Genomic DNA, 13,169 nt, shown 5'->3' on the forward strand with positions numbered 1-13,169 from the left:
CCCACCCACCAGTCAGCAGAGGCCTGCTGCACCTGGAGATCTAGATGCTGCACATTTACACACCTGAATGGCAGTACCACCAGCAAATCTCCACCCCTGCCACATTTAGGGTCTCTGCATGAGCCAGTGTGATGCAGATTGGTAGGCAGACATAAGACAGCTTCTCAGAGGTTTCCATCTAAGGAATCCTAGGGAGAAAGAAGCCCATGTCAGTCCTGCGCATCTTCTGGGGCTAAGTAAAGAAAGTGTGTGCGTGTGTGTGTGTGGTGGCGTTTACCACATGACACTAACAATTAGAACACATGCAAGAACAAGTTCCTGATTATAGAGAGGAACTGGGATAAATGTGGGGCACACTTGGGCAGACGGTAGGGGGGTAGATTCAGGTTAGTAGCTACTTTTTTGTGTGGCTGCCACAACTTCATCATTCTGGGTCAAGTTTCTCAGCTAGAAGCAGAGAGAGAGGGAGAGAAGGAACGATAGCACAGCACCAAAGCAGGCATAGTATAAAGATGAGTTAGTTTGCCAGTCTAGTTTTCTCTTATTAAACTTTTAAAAAAATTCTATTTATTGGATAGACTGCCAGAGATTGAGAGGGAAGGAGACACCTGTAGCTCTGCTTCACCACTTGTGAAGCTTGCTCCTTGCAGGTGGGACTGGGGGCGGGGGGAGCTGAGCCCAGGTCCTTGCATACTGTAATGTATGTGCTTAAGCAGGTGCATCACCTCTCCACCCCTAGTTCCCCCACCCAAGATAAAAAAATAAAAATTGTCTTAGCAGGTAAAAGGCCTCCAAAACAGTGAATTCTCAAGTACTGGAAACTAGAACCAGTCACTGACCCATAAAATTTTCTCTCCATCTTTTTACCTTTCACTGTAAGGACAACTCTTGACTTTAAGAACAGTGCTCCTGCTTCCACGTTTACATATAACATCTCCAGCCATGAAATGGGGGTTTCTTTCCCTAAACATCATTTTAGATTTTCAGGAGTGGGCCAGCTTGAGTCTTATTTGTGTAAGATCAGGGTGACAGGTACTGCACAGTCAGAAACTTAAGAGGACTATTAACTCCTAGTTTAATCTGTTTTCACAAAGCCAGAAATGCAGGTGTATGTAAAATGTACGTTTAGATGTGGGACATGAGGATTACATGGCTTTATTAAGAAACAGGTGGCCATTTCACTATATGACATAAGGATACAAGAAACAAATACTGTGAACATGTTAATAACCTGCTACATCATCTACACTGAATTATGTAGCAAGTGGATAGAAACAAGAGTCACAAACAGGAGAAAGGCTAGCATTGTTAGACCAGTTTTGATTTAGATATTCACCGGATTGAATTATTTAACATTTAAATATTTAACACAGCAAATAAAAAATTAAAGCTCACTTCCAGAATGGTCCAAAATATTTTAATAGTTTTTTTTTCATTTTTTTAATTACCAGTTTTTCCTTGGCAAATTTATTTTTAAAAAGTTAATTGATCTTAATTGATGTAACAGTGCCCTAAAGCTGATGAGAGGATACCTTTCTCTAAACGCTGAAGGTTTATATTTCCCCTTCAAAATGTATAAGTATCTTTTAATTAGTGTCATTAGCAAAGGCAGTCTGGAGGAAAAAAAAAAAAAAAGAATTAAACATCCACAAACTCTTCTTCATGTCTGTTATAGTGTAGCAATTTATCATCTAAACCATAGTGGTCTATCAACTGAGTAAGGCTGAGTTTCTTCTCCTCAGACATAGCGGACTGTAGCTCATAAAGCAACAGTTGGCTACAGCTTCTCCACTTCTTTATTAGTGACTGTAACTGAGACAGGTCATTCTGAAACAGGAAAAACCAAAAACATATATGTATGTTAATATCCAGATAAACATCCTATTTTAACACACTCAATGAAAACTGTTAATTCAGCTGATAGGTATAAAAGGTAACATTTCAACATGAATGGAACTTTAATCCAGTGAAAATAGGGTGATTTTAAGAGGAATGGTTAGAGGGTACCAGGAGGTAGCACAACTGGTTGAGTACACATTTTATCATGAGCAAGGACCCAGGTTCAAGCCTCCAGTCCCCCACTTGCAGGGGCTTGGGGTGGGAGCTTCATGAGCGATAAAATGGTGCTGCAGGTGTCTGTTTCTCCCTTTCTATCTCCTCTTCCCCTCTTAATTTCTCTTTGTCCTATCAAAGAAAGAGGAAGGAGCAGGAAAAAGGACAAGGAGAAGAAAGGCCACCAGGAGTGATGGGAACAATGTATTATCGTGGAAACACTGAGCCCCAGTGATAACCCTGGTGGCAAAAAAGAATGGTTTAAGATATCACTCAAAGTCAGTTTTACGCTTATTTTCGGAGCCATCCTTACCCTTACTACAGAAATCTCAAGGAATCAAAGAGAAAAGAACTATGTAGAGAAACAAGAGTACAACAGGGAAGTCATTTTCTTCCTCTATTAAACAGCTGTACATAAAAAAATGATAGTATTCAAATACAATTATTTGTCAGCATTCATTAGCTCATCAAAATTCTAGTTACACTTAGAAATTATAAAATTAAAAAAAAACACCTCTAACTTATTCCACATGCTAAGGGGAAGCAGTTCCATTACACATGAATGATACAGGTAATGACCATCTTCTTCCATGTGCCCAAATTCTATTTATCTAGGTTGATATTGAAAACCTAATGTATTTGTTGCTGTCTCAAAAAAAGCACCGGGAACACTGTAATACTCTATAAGAATATAGGATTATTATTAGAACTTTGTTTTTGATAGAGACAGAGAGAAACTGAGTGTGAAGGGGGAGACAGGGAGATAGTGAAGCATACTCCTGCAAGTAAGGGCCAGGGGCTTGCACCTGGGCCCTCGCTCATGGTAACGTGTGCTCTCTACTAGATGTGTAAAATTGCCCAGTCCGATGACTAAAACGCTGTATTGTACTTGGCCAATTTTTTATTCATTCACTGTCAAGTCACTTGTATTCTCACTGTACTTCCATCTACTGTTTAATAGCTCTAACCCTGATATAGGTAAAACATGAGAGAAGAGCTTCAGTTCCCTATTCAATGTGAGCTGAAACTTTCACAAAGTCGTACCTAGTGTTCTACTTCATGAGAAAGCTGTAAGTTATGTTTGAGTCAAAGTTATTAGTAACTAAGTTTTTGGTTACCTATTGCTCTTCTATGAAATGCTATGCAATGGTTCTGAAACTTTTCTCACCTTTGATCTGTACATTTTGACTAATTTTAGCCTCCGAAGAAGGTCTTCTTTCTCCTCAACCTGTTTCAATAGTTTCGCTTTTTCTTCCCTTAATGCTTGTTTGAGAAGATTTTCATTCACCAAATCATTTTGGAGCGCACTACATGAGCCAGTGTCAACTGGTTTAGATTCACATGGGCTGATAGTCCTTGAAGTACCACTCAAACCTATGCTTTCTTCAAATTCTTTGTCCATGCATCTAGCATTTTCTTCAAATTTCAAAGAGTTTGCTTCTGTTAAAGATGCTGGTTTCTCCAAAAAGGCCTGTTGGTTCTCTTCATCTACTTTAAGACGTTTAACCACACTGTAATACGAATTGAATGAAGACTTTGACTTCCTTAATCTTTCTTTCAGTGTTGCACTCATAGGCTGAAAAACATAAAACATGAAGTGCTTACCAAAACCAAACACAATGTTAAGTAAATCTACTAGAAATAAAGACTTTACATCTCTACAACAGACACCACTAGATGGCTTTCTGTCCCCATCTATCTAATACTACCACAAAATGGTCTTTAATTCCTGCAAGTCCCTTTTTTTTTACTTTAGCAAATTTAACACTTAAAAAAATATACCAAGACCCTTATTTCTGTAATCACAAACATTTACTCGGCAACTAGCATATGCGGGCACTACTGGCAGTACCTCAGAAGAAAAAATTAAAGATCTAGATCCTGCCATCAAAAGCCTTCATGTTGCACGCATGCTTCCTCAATCTGGATGCTGTAATCCGCCAACCTAAAACTAAACAAATACAACTAGTGTGAGATAAAAATGGGAGGGGGGAGGTTTGAGAAGGCAGAGGTGAGCACACCACCTTGGGCTGAAAACATAAAAGTAATAGGACTGCAGTTGGTGTTTTGCACCAAAGTAAAAGACTCCCGGGGTGGGTGGGGGGAAGAGTACAGGTCCTGGAAAACGATGGCAGAGGACCTAGTGGGGGTTGTTTGTTATGTTGAAAACTGAGAAATGTTATGCATGTGCAAACTATTGTGTTTACTGTCGAATGTAAAACAAACCCCCATAAAGGGGGAGAAAAATGAAAAAAAAAAGTAATAAATACTTAAGCACTTGCTCACTAATGCTACACTGACTTAAAATATTTCCACAGCACTAAAGCACAGTTAGAAATTCCCCACGGGCCCACGGAAGAGCTCATTTTATTTCCGTACTTGCTTTCTTGAACTACTACTCGTCTGTGGAGATGGGGGGACACAGGCCCGGGGGGTGCTGGGCGAAATCACGGCTGAGCCCGATGACGGGCTTCCCATCTCGAAAATCAAATCTTGATTTACATCTAGCAAACAAAACAAAGAGACAGAAACCGCATTAGCCCACGCCTCTTCTTCGTTTTTCGGTCTGTCTGTGGTGGTTCACAGACTGCGCCCAGGCGGGCTCATCCTGCGTCGTGCACTCCCCATGGCCTCCCTGCACCAAGCCAGCCGTCCGCCCCACGAGCGAGCGAGCGAGCGAGCGTCAGGGAAGCCGGCGGCCCACTCGCGCGCCATCGAACACAAAGCCCTCAGAGCCTGGGCCCGAGCAAGGACAGAGGGAGAACAACCTGGGAAAGGCGGGGGGGGGGGGGGGGGGGTGTCCTTTGACTTCGTCAGTCCAGCCCCCAAATCAGATCTGCTGCCACTCCACCTCCCCAAAACCCTGGATGCCGTGTGATCAGAAACAACGACTCTGAGGCACGGGGGCTACAAGAGGCAAGACAGGTCCGCCGGCCTGAGTCCTTAGTCACCGGTCCGTCTCCCCAAACAACAGCACCCGCTTTGCGCGAGTGTGGAGGGGCTCCCTTCCGCTCCGGCGGTTTAGAAACCCCACACCGCTCCTAAGCCGGGCATGAACTTGAGAAGAAGTCCCCGGACCCCGTGAACACAGCGCTACTCGACACCACAAGCAAGCACCAAAGGGAGCCCCGATCTCAGGGTCCCACATTCGCCACCCAGAACACTACCTCCCTCCGCCATGCCCACCGCGCAGGAAACGCGCCTAGCTGGCAAACGTGAGCCCGTCAGTCTCGGGGGAGGAGCCTCACAAGACCGGGAAGCGACGCACGATTGGCTGAATTAACTGACGCGCGCGACTCGGCTACGCCCAGCGCCTGAATCGGCGGATCTGCGCATGCGGTTTAGCAAACCGAGCGTCAGAGGGGCAGGACCTAAAGAGGAGGCGGCAGAGGCGTGATTGGCCAGATTGAAGGGGGAGCGCGGCCCCGTTCCTTGCCAGCACCCCAGAACGCCTGCGCGCGCGGCCGCGACCCTGGAGGCCCGTACAGCCGACGGGGCGGGGTGTCACACCCTCTAATAGATCCTGAGGCAGGGGCGATTCTGGAGGCTTCCGTTCATTTCCCGTGCTGGATGTGTGTTAAATTGACAATTTAAAAAAAAAAAAAAAGTAAAGAAAAAATGGACAATTTGTAGTCTGTGCGCTTAACCGGGTGCGCCACCACCTGGTCACCAAAACGGACGATTTGTATAAACTTCCCAAAGGCCTCAGCTGTGCAGCCCTGGGCTAAAGGGCCTGCTGAGAACCTGGGACGCTAGAAATCGCTGCCACCTTCATTTCTGGCCTTTTGATGCTGCAAACTGGGAGTCCTATTACAGGATTTCCACTAAATCGAGCTCAAAATTTAGATTATCAGGTTGAGTTCGGATCTCTTACATCGGAGAGCCAATGGAGCTCAATGAAATGTATATTAATGCGGTACAATACTGGCAGCAAGCGGTCCACTCTACCCGTTGAGCTACCTCTCCGGTCCTAGAACTTTTAAGATCCGTTCTCCTAGCAACTTTAAAATATGCAACACCGTGTTATTAATTATAGTCATCAAGGAGCCCCTGATCAAAAGGCAGGAGCCAAGAGTCACATCACAGCTGACATCTGTGAAGGACATGCACCTGCCCCTGGGCTCCCAATCTGCGTGCTCCCAGAGGGCTTTCCTCTAATGAGATGAAGGTAACTTAAGCAGACAGCCATTTACTGGTCTGTTACTTGACTAGTGTCTCTCATTCAACACAGTACAGAGTCAGATTTTTGGAGAGGTGAAGAGGGCTGATTTGTATTTTTGTCAGAGGCAACTGATGCATTTTGGGGCATCTTAGCCTTTCTGTCTGCTGGGGACTGATGACAGTGATGGGAACAAGGGCAACCCCGAATTTCTGGAATGAGGCAAGCAAGGCAGAAATGAAGGAGAAGAGAGCAAAACTTCAAAATAGGGAGTTGGGCGTTGTTGCCCGTGTTTTATTGTTCTAGTTATTAATGTCGTCCTTGGATAGGACAGAGAGAAATGGAGAAAGGAGGGGAAGACAGAGAGGGGGAGAGAAAGATAGACACCTGCAGACCTGCTTCACCACCTGTGAAGCGACTCCCCTGCAGGTGGGGAGCCAAGGGCTCAAACCGGGATCCTTATGCCGGTCCCTGCACTTTTCGCCCCTGTGCTTAACCCGCTGCGCTACCGCCCAACTCCGGGAACAACATTCAGATGGTGTAGATGGTGCCAAATTTGCAGAATTCCAAATCTAGGGGTCAAGTAGTGGTGCACCTGGTTAAGCGCACATGTTACAGTTCTCAAGGACCTGGGTTCAAGCCCCCAGTCCACACCTGTAGGGGGAAAGCTGCAGGTGTCTCTCCCTTCTCTCGATTTTTCTCTATCTCAACTAAGTAAATAAATATATATTTTTAAAGCAAGCACACAGACACTTCATGTGGTGCTTGGGCTGGAGTTTAGGAGGGAAAGAAGGAGAAACGAAGAAGAAAAATACAAAGCCCTCTTTGTTTCCTGTACTGAGATGTGCTAGTCAACTAATTTGGGTGGAGTGCTGGGTTTAGGAAAAGGGTTGCGTCATTTCTGAGTCACCTGGAAGTAGGGGGTTTAAAGGCCAGTGTTTTCCAGAGTAAGTCGGTGGTCATTAATCGTTGACAAAGTTGCTTTACTCACATCTGATGATAAAGCTCAATGACACCAGGTGGGTTTTCTGAGTCACATGTTGGTATATATGTCTGCCATTAAAAGTAACTAAAAAGTAAATAACATACACACAGAGAACCCCTAATTCAGTCCCTGCTGTCACAGAAAAAGGAAAAAACATAAACCACCAGGCTGATTTTTAAAATTTTGTTTTTATTTATTTATTTATAAAAAGGAAGCATTGACAAAACCACAGGATAAGAGGGGTACAACTCCACACAATTCCCACCACCAGAACTCCATATCCCATCCCCTCCCCTGATAGATCAGACTGATTTTTAAAGGAACTGAGTCATTTCTATTCTGACAAAAAGTGTATGAATTAAAGATATTCTACATCCTTCCAGCATTTGGTAACGTTGCATTATCAGGGCTTGTTTCTTTTGCTTTTTTTTGTTTTGATAGTACAATATCATTCCATTGCAGTTCTAATTGTATTTTCTTAATCTCTAGTGAGTCTGTAGTAGTCTTGCTGTAGTACATGTCCAGGTTTTTTCGCTCACATATTTACTTATTTTTCTTTTGACATTGCTGAATTTTCTTTTGGTATGTTCTGAACCCAAGTCTTCTGCATAATATAAAATATGCAAACATCTTCTCTAAGTCTATAGCTTGTACTTTTACTTGTTTTTAATTGTATATTTATGTTTATTAAATATCGAGAGAATTTTATATAAAAAAGTAGTAGTCAGGACTCAGAAGGAATTGACTGAAGCCTAAACTGTCAGCTATAAATACAGGACATAAAGACAAAATGACACAGAAATTCAGGGCACAAATACTGGAGTTCAGCTGCCTAGACTGAAATCCCAGCACCGTGATCTTTGTAGTGTAGTGCCTCTGCCTCCATTTCCTCATCTGTTAAAAAGAGGAATGATAGATTCTACTTCCTAGGGATTGGAGGATTAAGTGAGAATGCATACAGGTAGTGAGAACAATGCTAGCTATCTAGGAAGCAGTCAGTAATTGTTATTTCTTTTAAAATGCAACTATATTCATCATATTCTTAACAATTGTCTTAAAGGAATATAGCACATGATTTTTTTTTCACTTAGGTATCCAAAATAAGAACACATTTTTTTCTTAAGATTCTGTGTTCTTTTAATTTTTTTATTTATAAAATGGAAATATTAACAAAACTATAGGGTAAGAGGGGTACATTTCCACACAATGCCCACCTTCAGAGCTCCATATCCAATCCCCTCCCTTGATATCTTTTCTATTCTTTATCCATCTGAGAGTATGGACCCAGGATCATTGTGGGGTACAGAAGGTAGAAGGTCTGACTTCTGTAATTGCTTCTCCGCTGAACATGGGCACTGGCAGGTCAGTTCATACTCCCAGCCTGTCTCGTTCCCTCGTGGGGCAGGGATCTGGGGAGGCAGGTTTCCAAGACACATGCTGGGGTCCTCTGCCCAAGGAAGTATCATGGCATTTGGAACCTGGTGGCCAAGATTCCCAGGTTGAAAGCAGCTTCCTTGCAGAGCTCACCCCAGGTGTTGTCTCCAAGCCACTATCTTGGCTCCACTCCCCAAGATTCTGTGTTTTTTTTTTTTTTTTTAAGATTCTGTGTTCTAACCCCTGTGTCACATGGGAGATTCCAGGACACAGAGGGAGGTCTAATACTATGCCTCCTCTGTCTTCATGAGAAGGTCCACATAGGTAGGAGCAGTAAAGGGAGGTTCTTCCCATATAAAAGTAGTAATATGTATTCCACTTCTTCTAAATGTTTCAAAAATTATATACATTGGGCAGGCAAGCGGCCAGGTGGTGGTTACTGTGTGCAGTGGCCCAGGTTCAAGCCCCATCCCTGTCTGCAGGGGGAAGCTTATGAACAGTGATAGGGTACTGCAGGTCTTTCCACTCTGTCTTCCTTCTCCCGCTCACTCTCTGTTTCCTATCCTCTATTGAAAACAAAACAAGACCAAAAAAAAATTTATAATTGAATGGGCAAGGTAGCTCACCTGAATAGTGCGTCTACTTTGTCACATGCACCACATAGATTCAAGCCCTGCCTCCACAGAACAGGGGGAAACTCTGGCACTGTGGTATCTTTCCTTCTCTCGCTCTATTTCTGTCCCTCTCTCTGAGAAAAATACTGGCTCAGAGTAGTGCAGACCCAGTGCCAATAACAACAGTGCCAACAATGTATATATAAAGTAATCTCAAGGAAGTTGCTAAAGGACAGAATTAGTGATTTTGTAATACAGATGTTATTCACCTCACCAGCTTACAGATCTCCACATTTATTTCTCCCTTTATTCTGCTTTGGAATTGGTTGCTCACACTTAGAGGCAGAATGACTTGTCCTGATGCCTGAAGTGCAGTGCAGACTCTGCATATTTTTTATACCTTGGGGCAGAAGGTTGGGTTGTTTTTATAACTCCCTGAAATCAGCTGCTCCAAATTCCTTTTCATTACAACTTAAGCTTCGAGCTGTGTTTTTGCAAGTTGTATAAAGAGAAATATCATGTCTTGTAAATGTTCTGACTTGTTTATTATGTGGACAGGTATATGAATGTGAGATTGTTTTGGACAGCTTTTCAAAGTTCAGAATAAGTACTCAGAAAACCTGTACTGCAAAAGTGTGCATTTGATTACCTACAGCCCTGACTTCTATGGGATGTTAGAATCATTTTCTATACGCAGGCTTGTATTTTACTTGTTCCCAACACATAATAAAATGGCAACAAAGCTTCCAATCTCAGTTTTGTGTAATGGACCTGGGAATACAGACCCTGTTGATTTTATTACATCTCTAGATAAAGTCTAGTAAACATTTTAACTTCTTTAGAAGCTTGAAATTTACTGACTGACAAGGAAAATAGTTTTTCTGACTCAAGATTTTATGCGAAACTTTCCAGGAAGAAAAAATAAATACTGCTGCAGAAAGTCAAAATACAAGACAAGACATTCTCATTACATCATAGACTAATTTGAGCAGTGGAATTCAATGAAAACAGTAATTAATAATCAATCTATGGAAGACTTTCTCTATGTGCTTTAAAATTCCTTCCAAACCCAAGGTTACACTTTTCCACCTTATTAATCCTCTGGGAAGGGAGTTGAAGGGTGTTTTTCTTTTCTTGTCTGTAATTATTGTTGGTAGGATGATGACATAGACCTAAAAATCTTTATGAGACTTTTTTATTATTTTAATAGAAATAAGAGAATAGTGAATAGTCTCTTTTTCACATACACACAAACACACATACCTACACACACACACACACATTTAAAACACATCTTAAAATTGTTGTTGATCCACGTTGAGGGCAAGACCCTATGGGGGCCCACAAAGGGGTCTATTGTGTTGATCCTGATAGAGATGAACAGTGACAATGGAGAGAGGGACCTATTTGAGGTCTAGGCCTGTCATGTCTGTTTGGGAATCTCAGGAGGCTGGTCAACATACTCTATCTTCCACCTGAGGAAGATGGATCTTGAAATTGGGGCAGCTTGGAACATTCCTACTCATGACCATAGAATGTGAGCTCAGATCTACAGGAATGCAGAGGTCACATGGGCTCCTAAGCTGAAAATGGGCCCCAGAACAGATCAACTCGATGGGGTTTACAGTCAACAATATTTATACACCTTTCCCATATTTGGGAGCTACTCTCTTCCCTGATCCACCTTTCTGGTCCTTTTTCCAGCCATGACATCATCTCCCCAGACAATAACTTGGATCCACCTGCATATCAGATGTCTGGCTCAGGAAAATAAAAAAAAAAAACTATTATACTCATGGGTTCTTTGGAATATAACTAAAATATCTACTACTAACTATCTACAAAATGGAGACCCCCTCCCCATCTCTTCGTATGAACTATTCCAGCCTTTAGGTTCATAATTAGTCGATAAATTTTGGCTTTATTTGTTAACTATTTTTTCAGCCACTAGTTTCCAGATACTAACATGATGCCAACTGGACTTCCCTGGACAAATGACCCCACCAATGTGTCCTGGAGCCCCGCTTCCCCAGACCCCTTCCCCATTAGGGAAGGAGAGAGACAGGTTGGGAGTATGGATCGACCTGCCAATGCCCATGTTCAGGGGGGAAGCAATTACAGAAGCCAGACCTTCCACCTTCTGCATCCCATAATGACCCTGGGTCCATACTCCCAGAGGGATAAAGAATAGAAAAGCTGTCAGGGGAGGGATTGGATACAGCGTTCTGATGGTGGGAATTGTGTGGAGTTGCACTCCTCTTATCCAAGGTTTTTGATTGTTTTTGTTTTTTTTGCCAGTGTTTCCTTTTTATAAATAAAAACTTTAAAAATTTTGTTTAGTATGTTTATTTTTTAAAATCTTGACTCCAAAGTTCTTTTTAAATTCTTAAAAATAGGGAGTTGGGCGGTAGCGCAGCGGGTTAAGCGCAGGTGGAGCCAAGTGCAGGGACTGGCATAAGAGTCCCGGTTCGAGCCCCAGCTCCCCACGTGCAGGGGAGCTGCTTCACAGTCGGTGAAGCAGATCTGCAGGTGTCTTGTCTTTCTCTCCCCCTCTCTGTCTTCCCCACCTCTCTCCATTTCTCTCTGTCCTATTTAACAATGATGACATCAATAACAACAATAATAACTACAACAGTGAAAAACAACAAGGGCAACAAAAGGGAAAATAAATATTTAAAAAATAAAAAAATTCTTAAAAATAGTGTCTGCATAACTACCTCCAAAGCATTGATTTTTCTAAAGTGACAGAAATTTTAATATCATGCAGATATAGCTAATAATCACAGGTATTTTTTTCCTCTATTGGGGGATTAATGACTTACAGTCAACAGTAGAATACAGTAGTTTGTACATGTGTAACATTTCTCAGTTTTTCACATAACGCTCTAGCACCCCTCCCTAGGTCCTCCTCCACTATCATCATGTTCTAGGACCTGAACACTCCCTCCCACCCCAGAGTCCTGTCCTTTGGTGCAATACTCAGTCCAAGTTCTGCTTTGTATTTTCCCTTCTGTTCTTATTTTTCAACTTCTGTTTATGAGTGGGATCGTACCATATTCATCACAGGTGGGTTTGTATTTTATTTTTCTTGGTTTGTTTTGTTACTGTTGCCATTCCAGGACTTCATGCATGCACATAATTTCACCACTCTTGGGTTGCTTTTGCATTCAGATAAAAAGAGATAGAGAGTCAGGCGGTAGCACAGCTGGCTAAGCACACATGGCACAAAGCGCAAGGACGGGTGTAGGATCCCAGCTCTAGCCCCGGCTCCCCACCTGCAGGGGAGTCACAGGCGTTGAAGCAGGTCTCCAGGTGTCTGTCTTTCTCTCCCCCTCTCTGTCTTCCCCTCCTCTCTCCATTTCTCTCTGTCCTATTTAACAACAACGACATCAATAACAACAATAACTACAACAAGAATAAAAATCAACAAGGGCAACAAAAGGGAAAATAAATAAATAAATATAAAAAAAGAGAGAGAGCTAGAAGGAGAAGAAGGGACACCACAATGCCATAGCTTTTTCAGATGCAATAGTAACTTCAGTGTGCTTCCAGGGCTTGAATCTGGGCCCTATGCATGACAAGGTAGGTAAAGTGCTTACCTGGCAAGCAATCTCTCTAGTTTCCATGACTATCTCTTAAAATAATTAAAAATATAATATGCATATTTTAATCTAAATTTAAAATTCATTTGGATGAGTCATTGTGTAAAATCCACATGATTAATACAAGTCATAGTGTCCTCTCAAATAAGCCATGCAAACAAAATTTAATATATAACACCAGAACATCTACTAAATTGTTTAAGTGATGTTTAGTATTATTAAATTTGTGCAGAAGTTGAAACTTACTTTAAGAAACTCTCCTCTAGGTTTCTCTTGCCAATTTAAGTCCCATCTTATAGATTCATCTACAGTAAAGACAGTATACTTTGGTGCTGTCATCTCATAAATTTCCTTTGAGAGTAATTGATAAAAAATTTATTTTC

General features: G+C 42.2%; 1 protein-coding gene across 3 annotated transcripts; it reads right to left on the minus strand.

The window, feature by feature from the left end:
- Positions 1 to 1,401: 1,401 nt before the first annotated feature.
- On the minus strand, positions 1,402 to 5,358 carry SFR1 (SWI5 dependent homologous recombination repair protein 1). Of its 3 annotated transcripts, none has more exons than XM_007530446.3 (4): positions 5,220 to 5,358; positions 4,432 to 4,556; positions 3,221 to 3,628; positions 1,402 to 1,827 (listed from the first exon to the last, which is right to left on the minus strand). In XM_007530446.3, the coding sequence occupies exons 1-4, from the start codon at positions 5,230 to 5,232 to the stop codon at positions 1,639 to 1,641; spliced, it is 735 nt and encodes a 244-aa protein (XP_007530508.1). In that variant the 5' UTR covers positions 5,233 to 5,358; the 3' UTR covers positions 1,402 to 1,638. The 3 variants fall into 3 exon arrangements, with proteins under 3 accessions (XP_007530508.1, XP_060027356.1, XP_060027357.1); XM_060171373.1 differs by having other exon boundaries at positions 4,862 to 5,275; XM_060171374.1 differs by lacking the exon at positions 5,220 to 5,358 and adding an exon at positions 4,964 to 4,997.
- Positions 5,359 to 13,169: the final 7,811 nt, after the last annotated feature.

Source organism: Erinaceus europaeus, chromosome 14, assembly GCF_950295315.1.
Source record: "Erinaceus europaeus chromosome 14, mEriEur2.1, whole genome shotgun sequence".
Lineage (NCBI taxonomy): Eukaryota > Metazoa > Chordata > Mammalia > Eulipotyphla > Erinaceidae > Erinaceus > Erinaceus europaeus.